General features: G+C 43.7%; 1 protein-coding gene and 1 pseudogene across 1 annotated transcript; both read left to right on the forward strand.

Moving 5' to 3' along the window:
- The first annotated feature begins 205 nt into the window (after positions 1-205).
- LOC133949155 (zinc finger protein 862-like) lies at positions 206-2,804 on the forward strand. Its single transcript, XM_062383355.1, has 9 exons — positions 206-343; positions 452-627; positions 719-888; positions 986-1,224; positions 1,313-1,570; positions 1,677-1,865; positions 1,950-2,180; positions 2,263-2,415; positions 2,498-2,804. The coding sequence occupies exons 1-9, from the start codon at positions 206-208 to the stop codon at positions 2,699-2,701; spliced, it is 1,758 nt and encodes a 585-aa protein (XP_062239339.1). The 3' UTR covers positions 2,702-2,804.
- Positions 2,805-21,461: 18,657 nt separating this feature from the next.
- LOC133949188 (probable G-protein coupled receptor) lies at positions 21,462-22,713 on the forward strand (annotated as a pseudogene).
- Positions 22,714-23,689: the final 976 nt, after the last annotated feature.

A 23,689-nucleotide genomic window follows, 5' to 3' on the forward strand; every position in this document is an offset into this window, starting at 1 on the left:
CAAGAACCACTCTGCATGTGTGGCCATCACAGCCCAAACCAGCAAAAGTAAGTGTTTCTAAATGATAAATGAATTAACAAACTAAGAATATTTCATTTCTTTTATAATAATAATAATTATTATTATTAATAATTTATTATACAACTTATTGAATATTTCTTAATTAGGTCTGTCAATCAGTGAGGCATTTCAACCGATTGTCAACATGGAGCATGAGGCCATAATTGGTGGTTTTAAATGCCTTTACTGGCTTGTCAAGCACGAGATTGCACACCACACCAACTACCCTGCATTGCTTGATCTGGCAGACCTTCTAGGTTGCGAATATTTTTCCAAATTGAGGGTAAGATTTTTCATTATGAATGTATTATGACTGATGACTGAGTATGAATGTCGTTATGACATACTTTTGGTAAAATTAACTGTTAAGGCACAATTTTTTTTCCCCTAGATTGATCAAAGAACCAACTACAGGTCCCACAAAATTGTGGACGACATGCTGCAGATTTTGGCCGAAGTGGTGGACGAGCCCATTTCAGCAGCAATCAAAACCTCAAAGGCTGTAGGCCTGGAAATAGATGAGTCCACAGACATTTCAGTCTTAAAACAACTGGACATTCATGTCAGGTAGAGTAGTTGTCACCTCTTAAGCGCCTTGTGATGTCCTCTCTGTGTAATAAAAACAGGATCACATTTAATGATGTTATACACATTTCAGGTATACTGACAAAGAAGGGCAGCTCTTCTGCCAGTTCCTGGATCTGGTATCCATACCAGATGGCATGGCAAGAACCATTGCCGAGGCAGTGAAGGAAGTCATTATAGAAAAGGGAATTCCTCAGGATCGGATTTATGGCCTTGGCACGGACGGAGCAGCAGTCATGACCGGTAGAGTGAATGAATGAAGAAAATTTACTTTGAATTTAATGTTGACTATAATGAACAAGTTTGCCTTAATCTATAACTTTTAATGTTTTTAATTTAGGAAAACATAATGGCACAGCCAAATTACTGGCCGACACCTGGCCAGGATTAGTGACAGTGCATTGTGCTGCTCATCGCCTCGCCCTCGCTTGCAAGGATGCTGCAGATGGAGTGCCCTACATGAAGACCTTCAGAAAGCACCTGCAAGATCTTTATCTTTATTTTAGGAATAGTGCAAACCGCACTAGTGCCCTCAAAGCAGCTGCCAGTGTTCTCCAAGTAGCCGCCCTCAAAGTGACAGTAAGAGAAACAACTTAACATCGAGTTCCTTAAAGCAATGTGCATTTAAATGATTCTTCCATTAATCACCTCACATTGCCATCCCCAGGAGGTTAAGGACACTAGGTGGCTGTCTCAAGAAAAGGCCATTTCCAATCTGCAACGGAATCTGCCTGCAGTGCTTGCAACACTTGCGGAGGAGGCAGATCTAAAGAAGGACCCGGTGGCAAGAGGGTTATACACATACTGTGCAACGTACAGATTTGTTGCAGCTGTACATCTCCAGGCTGACATCCTGCCCCACCTGGCCCGGCTCTCCAAATTATTCCAAAAAGAAAATGTGAACTTCATGGCAATTAAGAACCATGTAAGTTGTCATGTTTTTTCAACTGATGTTTATTTCAATTTCTTAATAATTGCATGTCAGTTATAGTCATTCAAAATAAAATTGTTTGATTTGCATGTGTATTTAGGTTCCTGTCACAATTGAGACACTGAGGCAAATAAAGGCAGCAGGTGACAAGCAACCTGAGGGCTCCTTTTTGGCTCAGGTCAATGAAAAGGTCAACAACCTTAACATTGACGCAGAGGAAGAGAGGGTGAGACGTGACAGAGGTCAGCCCACATCTACCGGGAGGTTTTGGACAAAGTTTCAGAACGAGGTAAGCTCAACGATGAATATATAGAATAATTTTTTAAATATATCTATCATTAATGATTATTTTCTCACGTCCACTGTTTAATAGGTCATGGACCCCTACATCGACCGTCTCGTGGAACACCTGGAGCTGAGGTTCCAGCAAGTGAGCATTCTGGGTGCCTTCAACGCTCTGGGACCACCAGGTCCACAAGCTGACGAGGGTCAGGCCATCTCGGACCTTAAGATGTTGGCGAAGCAGTTTCAGGTCATTCAAGAGATGCCACTGCTCCATGAGTGGCAAAGCTTCAAAGTGCTTGTGACTACTGGAATATTAAAAGTGAGTATTTAAAACCTATTAAGTTGTTTGTATATGTTAATGCATATCAGTCAGACACTGACCAATTGTTTTCATCCATCAGGACAAATCCCAACTGGAAATAATGAAGGCAATGACATCTCAGTATGATGAGCTACATCAGCTGTATCCAAACCTGTCCCTCCTGTCAGCGATCGCGCTCACGATACCAGTGGCAAGTGTCAATTGTGAGCGAGATTTTTCTGCCATGAATAGGGTAAGCCCATCATCTTCTCACTATCTTAGTTCAAAATTTAAAATATTAAATACAACATTGACTTCATTCACTCTATGTGTAGATAAAGACAGACCTGCGAAACAGGCTGCAGGGCAAGAGTCTTACAGCCTGCATGAAGATCAGCATCAATGGCCCACCAGTGTCTAAGTTTAATTTCAGCAGGGCGCTGGAACTGTTCTTTGCACAGCCACGCAGAATAGCATGCACTGATGCCTCTTGTCAGCTGTGCCGCAAATCAGAAGATCCAGAAAGGAACTGTAAATAGTTGAATTTGCCCTTTTATGTGCATACAAAAGTTAAGTGTATTGTCCATTATTTGTATTTAATTTGCACTGTTCTTTAATTTTATTTTGTAGTGTCTGCATGTTTTCCACAACATTTGTACCTACTGTTGTTTATTTATATTGAAATAAACAGTTGTTTATTTCATTCATGCGTACTGGCATCTTTGAGCAAAATACCCCCAAAAATTTTCGCCGCGCCGCTACGCGCCGCGCCAACAGCACCGCCTCCTGCTTACCACCTTGACTGAGACATTTACTGGGGGAAACACTGGACTTGCAGCCGCTTCCAGACTCTGTGCAGCAGCCCGCATACAACGTGCAGCAGCCCTCACACAACATGCAGCATCACCCATACAACGTGCAGCCACCCACTGACTCTGTGCAGCAGCCCTCATACAACATGACACAGCCCTCATACAACGTGCCACCGCCTCCAGACACTGTGCAGCAGCACCTATATGATGTGCAGCCGCCTCCAGACACTGTGCAGCAGGACCCATATGACGTGCAGCCGCCCCCAGACACTGTGCAGCAGCACCCATATGACATGGATCACATAGAGGACACAGAGCTTGCACAGAATAGTATACCATCAATGCAGTGGACTGACAGTGTGGATTCTGAAGAGAACACACGCCGGCAGTTTGTTACCGAGGTGGTCATGTTTGTCATCAAGAAGAGTCAACTGCAGGACGCCGGCGATCCGGTGATGGTCAGCTACACAAACCATCTGGTAAAACAAATACTGAAAGGACTCGAAGAGGTTTCTTTCAAAGATGTGTGCAGCAAGAGTGTTTCAAAGGCTGTGTATTCCAAGCTTCACAGCAAGTTAGGCAAGAACCTGAAATACATGCTACTTCTACCTGATCCTGGAGTGATAGCTGCTATGGCAAAGTGCTTTCAATTACAGATCCTCAAGAAAATAGCAAAGCCTTGCTGCTGGAAGTGCAGCCGTGAATGCTTCCTCAATGTCCTCTCTGGCTTCTTGGGGTCAACATCATTGGCAGCCTCAGCTCCTTTCATTGTGCTATATGTGGGTGCAATAATACTCTGAAGGCTGATAGTGGCAGTGGATCTTGCCACGGGGCTCCAACACACAGCCAGAGACAGGTCCGGTTCTACGGGGGTGCATAAGCATGCATTGCACCCCCAAAAAAATTGTTTGCACCCTCAATTGAAAAAAAATAAAGATTTTTTTTTTTTTATAAATATGATAAAAATAATAAAATACTTGCTCACAAAACAAATTGTAATGAAACTTGTGACTATTTCCATTAAATACCGTTGAGATATGAGCATCCGACATCACTCTGACTGTTCAACAAACTGACAAAATCACTCCGCATTTATGTATGGTGTTTTGTTTATATGTTGCTTGGCAACAGTCCGCTCAGTGGGAATTTATTTTTGTTGCCGGAAGCAATTTCATTCGTTTATATGATTAAATAAACAAACAAATCACAATCTATTGTCAATTATTATTATTAACAGTACATTTTACTAGTATATATTTTGCTTTATACTGTTGTATAAAGCAATATCACACTCGAGGGCGCAATGGTGTCGCTCTATATGATTGGCCGCCGGCCGGCATCGTGTGTCATGCCGGCGTCGTTTGCAAAATGCACGCACCCATAGTATATCTATAGCGCGCACGGTAGTGACGTTGAACTTCTTCGGCAGCAACAGTGATATATCCGTTGGATATCCATTTAGGAATGGATATCCGAAAATGGTTAAAAAAGAACACAGCAGAAGACATTAACCGGAGCAGGGAGGAGGATGGAGACAATGTGGGTCACGCGGCAGCCGGAACAGTTGACGTTACTTTGGCTTCTGTCAACGTCAGCTCTATAACCGTTGTGGAGGCTAGCACTAGCAACGCCAGCTCAATCCTGCCCGACTCGCTGCCTTTGCCTGCGCCGCCCTCACTCCCGGACAAGCAGCCTTCGGCTTCGACACTGCCACCCGTTGGCGGCCCGCAAGTGCCAGGGGATCTATGATCAACACAGCCTACCCAGGTATTTCTTAAAACATATCCGACTCGCCTGTACAGTGGGGTAAAGCGGTCCTTTTGCAGCTCGTGGTTTGCTGCTAGAGAATGGCTAGAGTATTCGTGTGAGAAAGATTCAATTTTCTGCTATGCCTGCAGAAACTTTGGGTCAAATAAAAACAGCACCGATGCTTTCACCATGACTGGCTACAACAACTGGCGCCATGGTAGAAAGGCCTGTGTGTAAAAAAGCGAAGTCTGAACTGAAGCTGGGTAGCTGGTTTGTATAGTACTGGTGCACCCCCTGTAATCTCAGATGCACCCCAAGGCATTCTGTTCTGGAACCGGGCCTGGCCAGAGATGGAATCAGTCGTTGTCCACATATTAACAGCAGAGCTGAGGGGTCAAAGGAGAGCTGAGGAGACTGCGCCCTAGGAAGGCAGCTGGCCCTAATGGGGTCTGTCCAAGGCTTCTCAAAGCATGTGCTGTGGAGCTGGTTGAGCCTCTGCAGCATATATTCAACCTGAGCCTCCAACTGGGGAAGGTCCCTGCACTGTGGAAAACATCCTGCCTCATCCCTGTTGCAAAGAAGCCACACCCCAGTGTGCTTAATGACTTCAGGCCAGTGGCCTTAACATCACACTTCTCAAAGACTCTGGAACGACTGCTTCTTCACATCCTCAGACCCCAGGTACGCCAAGCACTCGACCCTCTGCAGTTTGCCTACCAGGAGAAGGTGGGCGTGGAAGATGCCATCATCTACCTTGTGCAAAGGGCACACTCTTATTTGGACAAGGGGAGATGTGCTGTGAGAATCATGTTTTTTGATTTCTCCAGTGCCTTTAACACCATCCAGCCCCTTCAACTGAGTAACAAGCTCTTGCAGATGGTTGTGAACGTCCACCTGGTATCCTGGATCGCCGACTACCTGACGGAGAGACCACAGTTCGTCAGGCTGAAAGACTGTGTCTCTGAGACTGTGTTGTGCAGCACCGGCTCTCCACAGGGGACTGTGCTCTCACCAGTCCTGTTGACCCTGTACACATCTGACTTCAACTACAACTCGGAGTCATGCCACATCCAGAAGTTCTCTGACGATGCTGCTATTGTGGGATGTATCAGGGATGGCCAGGAGAGGGGAGTACAGAAGCCAGGTGGATAACTTTGTGCAGTGGTGTACACATGACCACCTGCAGCCGAACTCCACTAAGACCAAGGAGATGGTGGTGGACTACAATTCTCTTATCTATTTTCTACAGTTTCTCAGCCACGCTAAAGCAAGTGTGCAGCAAAACTCTTGCAATAAGTAACTCAAATGGATAAATCAAGGTTATCCGACGACAGCTGTTTGAGTAGAATACTAGTAAAATTGGTGAAAATGTTCGTATTCTGGAGGAATTTTCAATAAGCGTCGCAAAATGGCTCAATGGTGCCCCCGAGACCCCGTGAACGTGTTCACATTGACCGATCTTCACAAAAATCGATACACAGGTGTATCATCACCAGACAAACAAAAAAGTATTGAGGTGCAATTGGAAAAACACAGAGGGGAGCCTGCTATTTAGCATTTAGTGGCCATTTTGGCCATATTCCACATTTTTATTTTGATAAACTTGTACCAGGGCTTTCATCAGATTAACTTCAAATAAGGATGAGTGTGACTCCCTCCCAAGCACAGTCAGACAGCAAATGGTTTCCTCTACGGGTTTTTAATGAAGTCTTGTTCTCCACATCAAACCGTGAAAACTAAGTTATACACGGTAATGTAGACATAACATATAACGTTAGCTAGATGGCAAACATAGTATCAATAACTACAATCGAGGTTAAAGTAAATAACAAACAGACAAAATACCTCGTTGGCTGCATGCTCTGAAAAAGAATCTTCTTATCTTCTCGTACACAACTTAACATTAGTCCTTATCACCTTTTAAAGGCATTCATATCTCTCTTAATTAACAAACTCTTAGACATGTCTGTAACAACATCTGCTTGCTTCTCTGTGTCTCGCCCTCAAACAAGCAGCTCAGCGGAGGCTTCAAAATAACAGTCTTATCTCTAATTACACAGTAATGCTATATACAAATACAAAATATAGATTGGAAAACCTTTACAACATATTAAGTAATATAGTGGTAACAGTTACAATGAGTGTCATGGTAAATGGTTTTGGTAAATGGTTTTGCATTTATATGGCGTTTTTCTAGTCTTGATGACCACTCAAAGCGCTTTACAGTACAGTTTTACATTCACCCATTCACACACACATTCATACGGTGCTTCTAATCGCAGCACTTTGTTATTCTATGGAGGGCCAATCAGGGTTCAGCATCTTGCCCAAGGACACTTCGGCATGCAGATGGGTCAGACTGGGGATCGAACTGCCAACCTTCAGGTTGGAGGACGACCACTCTACCCCTCAGCCACAGCCGCCGATCACAACAAGATGGAGATGAAAAGTTACTCAAAGATCGATTTTTCGGCACACGGTGTGACCGTGGCGTGGCGGTTACACGCCATGAAAACACGATATTCTGGACCATGAATCCTTTGATGCTGAGACGTAAACAAACAACTCCACTCCTGCAGTGTCAGTGTTCAAAGATAAAACGGAATCTATGTCTTGCAAAGGTGACTTCTCTCTCACTCTCTTTCTCTCTCTCAGAATTGGACATTTCATCAAACCGTGTAAACATTGAGGTACGGCAAAGGTTCATCCTTGGCCAAAGGAGACAATGTTGTCATAACTCCACTGTGCATTGTCCTATCACCACCAAACTTCTGTCTCGTGATCAGAGTCCAAGCCTGAACAGCTCTATGTGACAATATTTCAGTCAAAACAATGCAATACTTCAAAATGCATGTGCTCTGGCCCGCTCAGTACTGCTTTGCAGACCTAACATTTTTAGAAATAGTATTTAATTTTATTTCATTATTATTTTGTATTATTCATAAATACAGGCAAGGAGAGTGGATGATAATGTAGGTAACCAGGTCTTCCTCAGCCAGCTCTGCGAAGAACCACTAATGCAACTGAATAGGCCAAGTGCAACACAGACAAATGAAAATAAAATACAATAAAATGTAAAGCCTGACTACCATTACTTGTAATAATTTCATTATTTTCCTGGCACAAAAAAACAATATAAACAAATATCGGTATCGGCTAGATTGTTGTTTTAAACATCGGTATTGGCCAAGAATGTCCAATTTCCAATTTATTTATGTCTAAATTTGAATGATTTACCCAACTTGGTTTAATCTTTCATACATGTGTGCTAAAATGTTGGACCTTTATTCTATGGGTTTTGTGAAAATGTGTGCGTCATAAACTCTTGTCTGAATCAGCTAAGTAAAAAGTGAGCACTTCAGTACTGGACATGGCCTTACAATTTAAGATTAGTGTGGGTGTCTATTGCTAAAGTATAAAGTGAGTGAAGGTCAGTGGTTTAGTGGGAAGGGAGGATATTGACATTATAAGTGAGATCAAAGGAAATTTGTTGTTTATGTACAATAAAACAATAAAACATTGAAGACATCTATTGTCTTTAATTATTAGGTCTATTAAAGGCAGTTATTGTCTTTAATTCTTAAGAATATTAAAGTCATTCAATATCTTTGATATATAAGCATTTTGTTCTTTAGCATTTCTTTTAGACAATGTGTCACTTAGAGGCAACCAGTCTCCTTAGAAAGAACAATTGCTTTCAGCACTACAAAACCATCACCATGCAACAGCCCCCATACAACGTTCAGCCTAACCCAGAAACTGTTCAGCTGCACCCATCTGACATGCAGCCGCCCCCAAACTTTGTGCAGCAGCACCCTTATGACTTGCAGCCGCTTCCAGACTCTGTGCAGCAGCCCGCATACAACGTGCAGCCGCCCCCATACACTGTGCAGCAGCACCCTTATGACTTGCAGCCGCTTCCAGACTCTGTGCAGCAGCCCGCATACAACGTGCAGCAGCCCTCACACAACATGCAGCATCACCCATACAACGTGCAGCCACCCACTGACTCTGTGCAGCAGCCCTCATACAACATGACACAGCCCTCATACAACATGACACAGCCCTCATACAACGTGCAGCCGCCCCCAGACACTGTGCAGCAGCCCTCATACAACATGCCACCGCCTCCAGACACTGTGCAGCAGCACCTATATGATGTGCAGCCGCCTCCAGACACTGTGCAGCAGGACCCATATGACGTGCAGCCGCCCCCAGACACTGTGCAGCAGCACCCATATGACATGGATCACATAGAGGACACAGAGCTTGCACAGAATAGTATACCATCAATGCAGTGGACTGACAGTGTGGATTCTGAAGAGAACACACGCCGGCAGTTTGTTACCGAGGTGGTCATGTTTGTCATCAAGAAGAGTCAACTGCAGGACGCCGGCGATCCGGTGATGGTCAGCTACACAAACCATCTGGTAAAACAAATACTGAAAGGACTCGAAGAGGTTTCTTTCAAAGATGTGTGCAGCAAGAGTGTTTCAAAGGCTGTGTATTCCAAGCTTCACAGCAAGTTAGGCAAGAACCTGAAATACATGCTACTTCTACCTGATCCTGGAGTGATAGCTGCTATGGCAAAGTGCTTTCAATTACAGATCCTCAAGAAAATAGCAAAGCCTTGCTGCTGGAAGTGCAGCCGTGAATGCTTCCTCAATGTCCTCTCTGGCTTCTTGGGGTCAACATCATTGGCAGCCTCAGCTCCTTTCATTGTGCTATTTGTGGGTGCAATAATACTCTGAAGGCTGATAGTGGCAGTGGATCTTGCCACGGGGCTCCAACACACAGCCAGAGATGGAATCAGTCGTTGTCCACATATTAACAGCAGAGCTGAGGGGTCAAAGGAGAGCTGAGGAGACTGCGCCCTAGGAAGGCAGCTGGCCCTAATGGGGTCTGTCCAAGGCTTCTCAAAGCATGTGCTGTGGAGCTGGTTGAGCCTCTGCAGCATATATTCAACCTGAGCCTCCAACTGGGGAAGGTCCCTGCACTGTGGAAAACATCCTGCCTCATCCATGTTCCAAAGAAGCCACACCCCATTGTGCTTAATGACTTCAGGCCAGTGGCCTTAACATCACACTTCTCAAAGACTCTGGAACGACTGCTTCTTCACATCCTCAGACCCCAGGTACGCCAAGCACTCGACCCTCTGCAGTTTGCCTACCAGGAGAAGGTGGGCGTGGAAGATGCCATCATCTACCTTGTGCACAGGGCACACTCGTATTTGGACAAGGGGAGATGTGCTGTGAGAATCATGTTTTTTGATTTCTCCAGTGCCTTTAACACCATCCAGCCCCTTCAACTGAGTAACAAGCTCTTGCAGATGGTTGTGAACGTCCACCTGGTATCCTGGATCGCCGACTACCTGACGGAGAGACCACAGTTCGTCAGGCTGAAAGTCTGTGTCTCTGAGACTGTGTTGTGCAGCACCGGCTCTCCACAGGGGACTGTGCTCTCACCAGTCCTGTTGACCCTGTACACATCTGACTTCAACTACAACTCGGAGTCATGCCACATCCAGAAGTTCTCTGACGATGCTGCTATTGTGGGATGTATCAGGGATGGCCAGGAGGGGGGAGTACAGAAGCCAGGTGGATAACTTTGTGCAGTGGTGTACACATGACCACCTGCAGCCGAACACCACTAAGACCAAGGAGATGGTGGTGGACTACAATTCTCTTATCTATTTTCTACAGTTTCTCAGCCACGCTAAAGCAAGTGTGCAGCAAAACTCTTGCAATAAGTAACTCAAATGGATAAATCAAGGTTATCCGACGACAGCTGTTTGAGTAGAATACTAGTAAAATTGGTGAAAATGTTCGTATTCTGGAGGAATTTTCAATAAGCGTCGCAAAATGGCTCAATGGTGCCCCCGAGACCCCGTGAACGTGTTCACATTGACCGATCTTCACAAAAATCGATACACAGGTGTATCATCACCAGACAAACAAAAAAGTATTGAGGTGCAATTGGAAAAACAGAGAGGGGAGCCTGCTATTTAGTATTTAGCATTCAGATTAACTTCAAATAAGGATGAGTGTGACTCCCTCCCAAGCACAGTCAGACAGCAAATGGTTTCCTCTACGGGTTTTTAATGAAGTCTTGTTCTCCACATCAAACCGTGAAAACTAAGTTATACACGGTAATGTAGACATAACATATAACGTTAGCTAGATGGCAAACATAGTATCAATAACTACAATCGAGGTTAAAGTAAATAACAAACAGACAAAATACCTCGTTGGCTGCATGCTCTGAAAAAGAATCTTCTTATCTTCTCGTACACAACTTAACATTAGTCCTTATCACCTTTTAAAGGCATTCATATCTCTCTTAATTAACAAACTCTTAGACATGTCTGTAACAACATCTGCTTGCTTCTCTGTGTCTCGCCCTCAAACAAGCAGCTCAGCGGAGGCTTCAAAATAAAAGTCTTATCTCTAATTACACAGTAATGCTATATACAAATACAAAATATAGATTGGAAAACCTTTACAACATATTAAGTAATATAGTGGTAACAGTTACAATGAGTGTCATGGTAAATGGTTTTGGTAAATGGTTTTGCATTTATATGGCGTTTTTCTAGTCTTGATGACCACTCAAAGCGCTTTACAGTACAGTTTTACATTCACCCATTCACACACACATTCATACGGTGCTTCTAATCGCAGCACTTTGTTATTCTATGGAGGGCCAATCAGGGTTCAGCATCTTGCCCAAGGACACTTCGGCATGCAGATGGGTCAGACTGGGGATCGAACTGCCAACCTTCAGGTTGGAGGACGACCACTCTACCCCTCAGCCACAGCCGCCGATCACAACAAGATGGAGATGAAAAGTTACTCAAAGATCGATTTTTCGGCACACGGTGTGACCGTGGCGTGGCGGTTACACGCCATGAAAACACGATATTCTGGACCATGAATCCTTTGATGCTGAGACGTAAACAAACAACTCCACTCCTGCAGTGTCAGTGTTCAAAGATAAAACGGAATCTATGTCTTGCAAAGGTGACTTCTCTCTCACTCTCTTTCTCTCTCTCAGAATTGGACATTTCATCAAACCGTGTAAACATTGAGGTACGGCAAAGGTTCATCCTTGGCCAAAGGAGACAATGTTGTCATAACTCCACTGTGCATTGTCCTATCACCACCAAACTTCTGTCTCGTGATCAGAGTCCAAGCCTGAACAGCTCTATGTGACAATATTTCAGTCAAAACAATGCAATACTTCAAAATGCATGTGCTCTGGCCCGCTCAGTACTGCTTTGCAGACCTAACATTTTTAGAAATAGTATTTAATTTTATTTCATTATTATTTTGTATTATTCATAAATACAGGCAAGGAGAGTGGATGATAATGTAGGTAACCAGGTCTTCCTCAGCCAGCTCTGCGAAGAACCACTAATGCAACTGAATAGGCCAAGTGCAACACAGACAAATGAAAATAAAATACAATAAAATGTAAAGCCTGACTACCATTACTTGTAATAATTTCATTATTTTCCTGGCACAAAAAAACAATATAAACAAATATCGGTATCGGCTAGATTGTTGTTTTAAACATCGGTATTGGCCAAGAATGTCCAATTTCCAATTTATTTATGTCTAAATTTGAATGATTTACCCAACTTGGTTTAATCTTTCATACATGTGTGCTAAAATGTTGGACCTTTATTCTATGGGTTTTGTGAAAATATGTGCGTCATAAACTCTTGTCTGAATCAGCTAAGTAAAAAGTGAGCACTTCAGTACTGGACATGGCCTTACAATTTAAGATTAGTGTGGGTGTCTATTGCTAAAGTATAAAGTGAGTGAAGGTCAGTGGTTTAGTGGGAAGGGAGGATATTGACATTATAAGTGAGATCAAATTTGTTGTTTATGTACAATAAAACAATAAAACATTGAAGACATCTATTGTCTTTAATTATTAGGTCTATTAAAGGCAGTTATTGTCTTTAATTCTTAAGAATATTAAAGTCATTCAATATCTTTGATATATAAGCATTTTGTTCTTTAGCATTTCTTTTAGACAATGTGTCACTTAGAGGCAACCAGTCTCCTTAGAAAGAACAATTGCTTTCAGCACTACAAAACCATCACCATGCAACAGCCCCCATACAACGTTCAGCCTAACCCAGAAACTGTTCAGCTGCACCCATCTGACATGCAGCCGCCCCCAAACTTTGTGCAGCAGCACCCTTATGACTTGCAGCCGCTTCCAGACTCTGTGCAGCAGCCCGCATACAACGTGCAGCCGCCCCCATACACTGTGCAGCAGCACCCTTATGACTTGCAGCCGCTTCCAGACTCTGTGCAGCAGCCCGCATACAACGTGCAGCAGCCCTCACACAACATGCAGCATCACCCATACAACGTGCAGCCACCCACTGACTCTGTGCAGCAGCCCTCATACAACATGACACAGCCCTCATACAACATGACACAGCCCTCATACAACGTGCAGCCGCCCCCAGACACTGTGCAGCAGCCCTCATACAACATGCCACCGCCTCCAGACACTGTGCAGCAGCACCTATATGATGTGCAGCCGCCTCCAGACACTGTGCAGCAGGACCCATATGACGTGCAGCCTCCCCCAGACACTGTGCAGCAGCACCCATATGACATGGATCACATAGAGGACACAGAGCTTGCACAGAATAGTATACCATCAATGCAGTGGACTGACAGTGTGGATTCTGAAGAGAACACACGCCGGCAGTTTGTTACCGAGGTGGTCATGTTTGTCATCAAGAAGAGTCAACTGCAGGACGCCGGCGATCCGGTGATGGTCAGCTACACAAACCATCTGGTAAAACAAATACTGAAAGGACTCGAAGAGGTTTCTTTCAAAGATGTGTGCAGCAAGAGTGTTTCAAAGGCTGTGTATTCCAAGCTTCACAGCAAGTTAGGCAAGAACCTGAAATACATGCTACTTCTACCTGATCCTGGAGTGATAGCTGCTATGGCAAAGTGCTTTCAATTACAGATCCTCAAGAAAATAGCAAAGCCTTGCTGCTGGAAGTGCAGCCGTGAATGCTTCCTCAATGTCCTCTCTGGCTTCTTGGGGTCAACATCATTGGCAGCCTCAGCTCCTTTCATTGTGCTATTTGTGGGTGCAATAATACTCTGAAGGCTGATAGTGGCAGTGGATCTTGCCACGGGGCTCCAACACACAGCCAGAGATGGAATCAGTCGTTGTCCACATATTAACAGCAGAGCTGAGGGGTCAAAGGAGAGCTGAGGAGACTGCGCCCTAGGAAGGCAGCTGGCCCTAATGGGGTCTGTCCAAGGCTTCTCAAAGCATGTGCTGTGGAGCTGGTTGAGCCTCTGCAGCATATATTCAACCTGAGCCTCCAACTGGGGAAGGTCCCTGCACTGTGGAAAACATCCTGCCTCATCCATGTTCCAAAGAAGCCACACCCCATTGTGCTTAATGACTTCAGGCCAGTGGCCTTAACATCACACTTCTCAAAGACTCTGGAACGACTGCTTCTTCACATCCTCAGACCCCAGGTACGCCAAGCACTCGACCCTCTGCAGTTTGCCTACCAGGAGAAGGTGGGCGTGGAAGATGCCATCATCTACCTTGTGCACAGGGCACACTCGTATTTGGACAAGGGGAGATGTGCTGTGAGAATCATGTTTTTTGATTTCTCCAGTGCCTTTAACACCATCCAGCCCCTTCAACTGAGTAACAAGCTCTTGCAGATGGTTGTGAACGTCCACCTGGTATCCTGGATCGCCGACTACCTGACGGAGAGACCACAGTTCGTCAGGCTGAAAGTCTGTGTCTCTGAGACTGTGTTGTGCAGCACCGGCTCTCCACAGGGGACTGTGCTCTCACCAGTCCTGTTGACCCTGTACACATCTGACTTCAACTACAACTCGGAGTCATGCCACATCCAGAAGTTCTCTGACGATGCTGCTATTGTGGGATGTATCAGGGATGGCCAGGAGGGGGGAGTACAGAAGCCAGGTGGATAACTTTGTGCAGTGGTGTACACATGACCACCTGCAGCCGAACACCACTAAGACCAAGGAGATGGTGGTGGACTACAATTCTCTTATCTATTTTCTACAGTTTCTCAGCCACGCTAAAGCAAGTGTGCAGCAAAACTCTTGCAATAAGTAACTCAAATGGATAAATCAAGGTTATCCGACGACAGCTGTTTGAGTAGAATACTAGTAAAATTGGTGAAAATGTTCGTATTCTGGAGGAATTTTCAATAAGCGTCGCAAAATGGCTCAATGGTGCCCCCGAGACCCCGTGAACGTGTTCACATTGACCGATCTTCACAAAAATCGATACACAGGTGTATCATCACCAGACAAACAAAAAAGTATTGAGGTGCAATTGGAAAAACAGAGAGGGGAGCCTGCTATTTAGTATTTAGCATTCAGATTAACTTCAAATAAGGATGAGTGTGACTCCCTCCCAAGCACAGTCAGACAGCAAATGGTTTCCTCTACGGGTTTTTAATGAAGTCTTGTTCTCCACATCAAACCGTGAAAACTAAGTTATACACGGTAATGTAGACATAACATATAACGTTAGCTAGATGGCAAACATAGTATCAATAACTACAATCGAGGTTAAAGTAAATAACAAACAGACAAAATACCTCTTTGGCTGCATGCTCTGAAAAAGAATCTTCTTATCTTCTCGTACACAACTTAACATAAGTCCTTATCACCTTTTAAAGGCATTCATATCTCTCTTAATTAACAAACTCTTAGACATGTCTGTAACAACATCTGCTTGCTTCTCTGTGTCTCGCCCTCAAACAAGCAGCTCAGCGGAGGCTTCAAAATAAAAGTCTTATCTCTAATTACACAGTAATGCTATATACAAATACAAAATATAGATTGGAAAACCTTTACAACATATTAAGTAATATAGTGGTAACAGTTACAATGAGTGTCATGGTAAATGGTTTTGGTAAATGGTTTTGCATTTATATGGCGTTTTTCTAGTCTTGATGACCACTCAAAGCGCTTTACAGTACAGTTTTACATTCACCCATTCACACACACATTCATACGGTGCTTCTAATCGCAGCACTTTGTTATTCTATGGAGGGCCAATCAGGGTTCAGCATCTTGCCCAAGGACACTTCGGCATGCAGATGGGTCAGACTGGGGATCGAACTGCCAACCTTCAGGTTGGAGGACGACCACTCTACCCCTCAGCCACAGCCGCCGATCACAACAAGATGGAGATGAAAAGTTACTCAAAGATCGATTTTTCGGCACACGGTGTGACCGTGGCGTGGCGGTTACACGCCATGAAAACACGATATTCTGGACCATGAATCCTTTGATGCTGAGACGTAAACAAACAACTCCACTCCTGCAGTGTCAGTGTTCAAAGATAAAACGGAATCTATGTCTTGCAAAGGTGACTTCTCTCTCACTCTCTTTCTCTCTCTCAGAATTGGACATTTCATCAAACCGTGTAAACATTGAGGTACGGCAAAGGTTCATCCTTGGCCAAAGGAGACAATGTTGTCATAACTCCACTGTGCATTGTCCTATCACCACCAAACTTCTGTCTCGTGATCAGAGTCCAAGCCTGAACAGCTCTATGTGACAATATTTCAGTCAAAACAATGCAATACTTCAAAATGCATGTGCTCTGGCCCGCTCAGTACTGCTTTGCAGACCTAACATTTTTAGAAATAGTATTTAATTTTATTTCATTATTATTTTGTATTATTCATAAATACAGGCAAGGAGAGTGGATGATAATGTAGGTAACCAGGTCTTCCTCAGCCAGCTCTGCGAAGAACCACTAATGCAACTGAATAGGCCAAGTGCAACACAGACAAATGAAAATAAAATACAATAAAATGTAAAGCCTGACTACCATTACTTGTAATAATTTCATTATTTTCCTGGCACAAAAAAACAATATAAACAAATATCGGTATCGGCTAGATTGTTGTTTTAAACATCGGTATTGGCCAAGAATGTCCAATTTCCAATTTATTTATGTCTAAATTTGAATGATTTACCCAACTTGGTTTAATCTTTCATACATGTGTGCTAAAATGTTGGACCTTTATTCTATGGGTTTTGTGAAAATATATGCGTCATAAACTCTTGTCTGAATCAGCTAAGTAAAAAGTGAGCACTTCAGTACTGGACATGGCCTTACAATTTAAGATTAGTGTGGGTGTCTATTGCTAAAGTATAAAGTGAGTGAAGGTCAGTGGTTTAGTGGGAAGGGAGGATATTGACATTATAAGTGAGATCAAAGGAAATTTGTTGTTTATGTACAATAAAACAATAAAACATTGAAGACATCTATTGTCTTTAATTATTAGGTCTATTAAAGGCAGTTATTGTCTTTAATTCTTAAGAATATTAAAGTCATTCAATATCTTTGATATATAAGCATTTTGTTCTTTAGCATTTCTTTTAGACAATGTGTCACTTAGAGGCAACCAGTCTCCTTAGAAAGAACAATTGCTTTCAGCACTACAAAACCATCACCATGCAACAGCCCCCATACAACGTTCAGCCTAACCCAGAAACTGTTCAGCTGCACCCATCTGACATGCAGCCGCCCCCAAACTTTGTGCAGCAGCACCCTTATGACTTGCAGCCGCTTCCAGACTCTGTGCAGCAGCCCGCATACAACGTGCAGCCGCCCCCATACACTGTGCAGCAGCACCCTTATGACTTGCAGCCGCTTCCAGACTCTGTGCAGCAGCCCGCATACAACGTGCAGCAGCCCTCACACAACATGCAGCATCACCCATACATCGTGCAGCCACCCACTGACTCTGTGCAGCAGCCCTCATACAACATGACACAGCCCTCATACAACGTGCAGCCGCCCCCAGACACTGTGCAGCAGCCCTCATACAACATGCCACCGCCTCCAGACACTGTGCAGCAGCACCTATATGATGTGCAGCCGCCTCCAGACACTGTGCAGCAGGACCCATATGACGTGCAGCCTCCCCCAGACACTGTGCAGCAGCACCCATATGACATGGATCACATAGAGGACACAGAGCTTGCACAGAATAGTATACCATCAATGCAGTGGACTGACAGTGTGGATTCTGAAGAGAACACACGCCGGCAGTTTGTTACCGAGGTGGTCATGTTTGTCATCAAGAAGAGTCAACTGCAGGACGCCGGCGATCCGGTGATGGTCAGCTACACAAACCATCTGGTAAAACAAATACTGAAAGGACTCGAAGAGGTTTCTTTCAAAGATGTGTGCAGCAAGAGTGTTTCAAAGGCTGTGTATTCCAAGCTTCACAGCAAGTTAGGCAAGAACCTGAAATACATGCTACTTCTACCTGATCCTGGAGTGATAGCTGCTATGGCAAAGTGCTTTCAATTACAGATCCTCAAGAAAATAGCAAAGCCTTGCTGCTGGAAGTGCAGCCGTGAATGCTTCCTCAATGTCCTCTCTGGCTTCTTGGGGTCAACATCATTGGCAGCCTCAGCTCCTTTCATTGTGCTATTTGTGGGTGCAATAATACTCTGAAGGCTGATAGTGGCAGTGGATCTTGCCACGGGGCTCCAACACACAGCCAGAGATGGAATCAGTCGTTGTCCACATATTAACAGCAGAGCTGAGGGGTCAAAGGAGAGCTGAGGAGACTGCGCCCTAGGAAGGCAGCTGGCCCTAATGGGGTCTGTCCAAGGCTTCTCAAAGCATGTGCTGTGGAGCTGGTTGAGCCTCTGCAGCATATATTCAACCTGAGCCTCCAACTGGGGAAGGTCCCTGCACTGTGGAAAACATCCTGCCTCATCCCTGTTCCAAAGAAGCCACACCCCAGTGTGCTTAATGACTTCAGGCCAGTGGCCTTAACATCACACTTCTCAAAGACTCTGGAACGACTGCTTCTTCACATCCTCAGACCCCAGGTACGCCAAGCACTCGACCCTCTGCAGTTTGCCTACCAGGAGAAGGTGGGCGTGGAAGATGCCATCATCTACCTTGTGCACAGGGCACACTCGTATTTGGACAAGGGGAGATGTGCTGTGAGAATCATGTTTTTTGATTTCTCCAGTGCCTTTAACACCATCCAGCCCCTTCAACTGAGTAACAAGCTCTTGCAGATGGTTGTGAACGTCCACCTTGTATCCTGGATCGCCGACTACCTGACGGAGAGACCACAGTTCGTCAGGCTGAAAGACTGTGTCTCTGAGACTGTGTTGTGCAGCACCGGCTCTCCACAGGGGACTGTGCTCTCACCAGTCCTGTTGACCCTGTACACATCTGACTTCAACTACAACTCGGAGTCATGCCACATCCAGAAGTTCTCTGACGATGCTGCTATTGTGGGATGTATCAGGGATGGCCAGGAGGGGGGAGTACAGAAGCCAGGTGGATAACTTTGTGCAGTGGTGTACACATGACCACCTGCAGCTGAACACCACTAAGACCAAGGAGATGGTGGTGGACTACAATTATCTTATCTATTTTCTACAGTTTCTCAGCCACGCTAAAGCAAGTGTGCAGCAAAACTCTTGCAATAAGTAACTCAAATGGATTAATCAAGGTTATCCGACGACAGCTGTTTGAGTAGAATACACTTTTTATATTTTTCCACTGCTGTATATGTAGATCATGACCCATGTACATAGGTTACAAGAGCCTTGTATCTCAGGAGGGTCACTCTGTTGTGCATTCAAACAGCAGGTGGACAACATCCTCAATCTGAGACCATATAAAAGCTGACTTTTACAATGCATTGGGTCTCTTCTCTGCCAACTGCTGCAGTGATCTATTCTGTAACTACTTACTTTACTCATAGTTTTGATGATGCATGACTCAGCATTGAATTAAATGTGATCCAGCTAATGGGTATAAATCATCTGATGTTCCTTCTTCACTTTGCTCATTGTTGCATCTCATGTGAAGTCTTGTGAGTCCAGCAACTCCTTACACATAAAACCTAAAAATCTCGAGGGCCCTGAGGCCTCAGGTCGACCACATGTGTAATATATATGAAAGTATAGGTCACACACAATATTAAAGCAAGTAAAAGATGTTTTTACTCAAACATTCCATAACAGGGACTTTTATTGAATTGAAGAGCTACAATAAAGCTTATGTTCCCTTATTGTTTCTGTGATAAAAAATTTACCTGGTGAGACTTCTGAAATAAAGAGATTTGATAATAAGAGTACTTTATTCCTTACAAGGGAGGTTACAGGCGTATGCTCTTTATGCAGATGCAATGAAGAAATTAGTTATTTGAATAAAGGAAAAACCCAATCCAACCACAAAGTAAAGAAAGCTCACTATATAATTCAGGTGACCTCAACTTTTGAAAGACATGAATAGAATGGCCTGACATGCTAGAAAGTTGGTGCACCAAAGAGTTTATGTCGAGCTTTACCCTAGATGGAAATATCGTCTGGAAGCATAAACTAAGAAGTTAATAAGTAAATTTCCATTATATTAGTTAACATACATTATATTTTACATGATGAAGTGACACCATTTTGTGTTTTGATTATTGTGAAGGAATAGTGATTTGATTTTTCCTCCTTCAGCACCATTCTTTTCTTAAACATTTAAATAATAATTAGTAGCAGAGTCCACATGGTGGAAGAAATAGTTTATCGTTTGTTAGCTGAGAACACACCAATAGCATCCAGCTGGTCCATTCCCCAGTGGCAGCTGCCATAGCAACCAAGGCCCTCAAAATATCATGGACCAAGACTCCAGTCTCGGGAGTTTATGTCTTTAAACAGGGACCTTCCGCTCAGGAACCGACTTTATCTTCCCTTGAGACACTTTGTGAATATAATTCATTGTTTAGAATTTATGTTTATTTATATGACAGGGTTGGCAGGGTTTCCAAAATCAAATAACCTGAATTTTAGACCATATAAAATTGTATATATGTTAAAATATTATATTAAGGTCTTAATTGTGTTTCAGTAGTTCGTAATAATGGAAATGTTCATTTAATGTTACTTCTTTTTTTTTAGAAATGTTTGGGTGGCCTTTTTTTCTGGGACTCTGATATTTCATCATATCTTTCAAACTCGATATAAGACTTAAAAATATGAGATGCAAACTGTACAACTATGTAAAATAAAATGTTACAAATAAGAAGCTGAAATAAATTATGTTTTATAGAGGAAAATGTACACAATTTGGCTTTTCCACTGTGGTGGCTGACAATTATGGGCTGAGCCAAGGTCCAGCAACCATAATTGAACAACTCATATTTAGGGATAACTTGCCCTAACATTTTCTTAAGATCATATGCAAATATATTTTTATTTACTGCAAATGCAATTTTAAGAGTGTAATTCACTTTTCTATTCACATTAAACAGACCTAAAATTAAGTATGGCCTATCCAAGATCAGAGCCAAGTTTCTTAACTCTTCGGAGCCTCTGCATTTCAAATACCCCAAAAATATATGAGATACGTATAATGACTAAATATGGTCTCAAGACAACAAACATGAGTAAAACTGTGAAAACGTGGAACACCCTCTAGCTCAAACCTCTTTGTTTAAAAGCCAGAAACAGTGGGCCTGAGATAGAAATTTCTCCAAGAGCCTGTTCTGAAATGTGAGGGAGATACCATCTATATTTATTATTATTATTATTATCTGTTTTTAGTTTTTATAAAGGTCTGGACTTAAAATGGTCTGTCTTTTTTCTTCCATTTACAGAGAGATATACGACATGAAGATATCTGAGAAACAAATGGTGGAAGTTGTGAATATATAATGGCCGACAAGACTGGTTTCATGATAGCCTCTCCGTCAGCTCAATCATTCCCAAATCTCCCCACAGGCCAATGGGAGGCCACAATGCCTGCCGACATGAACGTTGTCACAAGCTCCCAGTCCCAGATAAAGGACCTTTTCGGGTTGTTCTGCATGGTCACCCTTAACCTCATCGCCTTGTTGGCCAACACCGCCATTGCTCGTGCACCTCACCTGAAGAGGTTTGCATTTGTGTGTCATCTCTGTGCAGTGGACCTGCTGTGTGCCAACCTCCTCATGCCTTTTGGGATCATATCCAGCTCGCCGTTCTTTGGCACCGTGGTCTTCACTGTTCTGGAGTGTTAGGTTTATATCTTCCTCACTGTTTTCCTCATCTGTCTGTCCGTCCTCACCATCACAGCCATCAGTGTGGAGAGTTACTTCTACATCATTCACCCTATGCGTTATGAAGTCAAGATGACAATCAACCTTGCTGTTGGTGTCAAGAGTCGGCCTTCTTGGCTCTGTTCACGCTGTTCGGTTGGCCAGCTTGTGGACACCATAGCTCCATCTCTGCAGCTCACTTCTCTCTGCACGTGAGCCACAGTCGTCTGAGGAGAGCGTTTGCTGTGCTCTTCAGTGTGGTTTGTTTTTCTGGTCCCTTATCTTCACAGTTTACTGTGCCGTGTACAAGGTCGCTCGTTCGGCAGCCCTGCAGCAAGTCCCTGCTGTGCCAACATGGGCAAACGTGAACCCAGCTAAGGATCACTCAGACTCCATCAACAGCCAGACCACCACGATTGCCACCAGCCGCACTCTGCCCCAGAGACTGTCTCCAGATAGGGCCTTCAGCGGCAGCAAGGCTGCTATTACTCTGGTGTTCATCGTGGGCCAGTTTTTGGTTTGTTGGCTACCGTACTTCATCTTTCACCTGCAAATGTCTCTGACTGACTCTATGAAGAGCCCCGGAGATTTGGAGGAGGCGGTCACCTGGCTCGCCTACTCCTCCTTTGATGTGAATCCGTTCTTCTACGGCCTGTTGAACACACAGATCAGAAAGGAGCTGGTGAAGTTTCGACGCTGCTGCCTGACCTAGCCTGCAGACTTTGTGGCATCCAGCCACGAGGGCTCCCTGCAGGAGAACTTCCTCCAGTTCATCCAGAGAACCAGCAGCACAGCTGAGGCCCAGTCCAGCTGTGCCAACTCTAGCCCCAGAAACACTATTAACCAGGGGATAAAGATTCCTGGACAAATACCTGCGGAACGCGCCTGAACATTAACCAACCTGAGCGATGGACAACAGTTCCTATATATTATATTTGTGCATATTTCCTCTATACAATACTGACAGGCCCATATTTAAATTGAAAGGATTATTAGTTCCTGTTATTGTTGCTTCTGTCCCAACAAGCTGCAAAGAGTTCTCTTCTTGAACGCAATCACACTGCAAGTGATAGCCGACAAAATCAATATTCATTTGCCTGTACAACAGTTTAAGACTAATTTTCAGCTGAAATTAAGGATGTTATTCGGCTGAGAACAATGACGTGTTTGGATTTTGTCACCCATCACTTATTCATGGAAATTGCTTAAAAATGCGATGGTAGCTATAATGGTTAAAAGGAGCAATCAGACCCTGTCCCAATTCCTCTCCCGTGGCCGATCCCCTAAATATGAAGTGCACTTCGCTGGCCACAAGGCCACAAGGCTGAGGTGGTCAAGATCCATTAATTATTCTTCTAGAAATCAATACAAATGTTGAAAAAAAACATGTCTTGCAATGGTTAAGTGAAAAAAACAACAACTTGATCACACACCACCAACCAACCAACAAACAAATGTACTTATTATTATTATTCAGGTAAATGAATTGGCCTTTTTAGAGCTATATCATGCTCAAATTCTTACCAAAATTGGCAGAAAGTTAGAAAGTGGTAAAAAATGTATTCTGGAGGAATTTTCAAAAAGCGTAGCAAAATGGCTCAATGGTGCCCCCGAGACCCCCGGAACGTTTTCACATTGACCGATCTTCACCAAAATCGATACAGTTGTATCATGACCAGACAAAACAGGTCTGGTCATTAGGTGCAATTGGAAAAACGTTACAGGAAGCCTGCTATTTTGCATTTAGTTGCCATTTTGGCCACATTCCACATTTTTATTTTGATATACTTGGATTTGGCTTTCATCAGATAAACTTCAAATTGAGATCAGTGTCATCACAATAAGATGGAGATAAAAAGTTACTA

Source organism: Platichthys flesus, chromosome 23 (assembly GCF_949316205.1).
Source record: "Platichthys flesus chromosome 23, fPlaFle2.1, whole genome shotgun sequence".
Taxonomy (NCBI): domain Eukaryota; kingdom Metazoa; phylum Chordata; class Actinopteri; order Pleuronectiformes; family Pleuronectidae; genus Platichthys; species Platichthys flesus.

What these genes read in the sequence shown, in the direction of transcription:
- LOC133949155 (XM_062383355.1), top strand. Translation starts at nt 206, where the DNA reads ATGGAGCATGAGGCCATAATTGGTGGTTTTAAATGCCTTTACTGGCTT. An exon ending in TCATGGCAATTAAGAACCAT is followed by an intron (nt 1,571 to 1,676) that starts GTAAGTTGTCAT and finishes ATGTGTATTTAG; the next exon opens with GTTCCTGTCACAATTGAGAC. An exon ending in GGACAAAGTTTCAGAACGAG is followed by an intron (nt 1,866 to 1,949) that starts GTAAGCTCAACG and finishes ACTGTTTAATAG; the next exon opens with GTCATGGACCCCTACATCGA.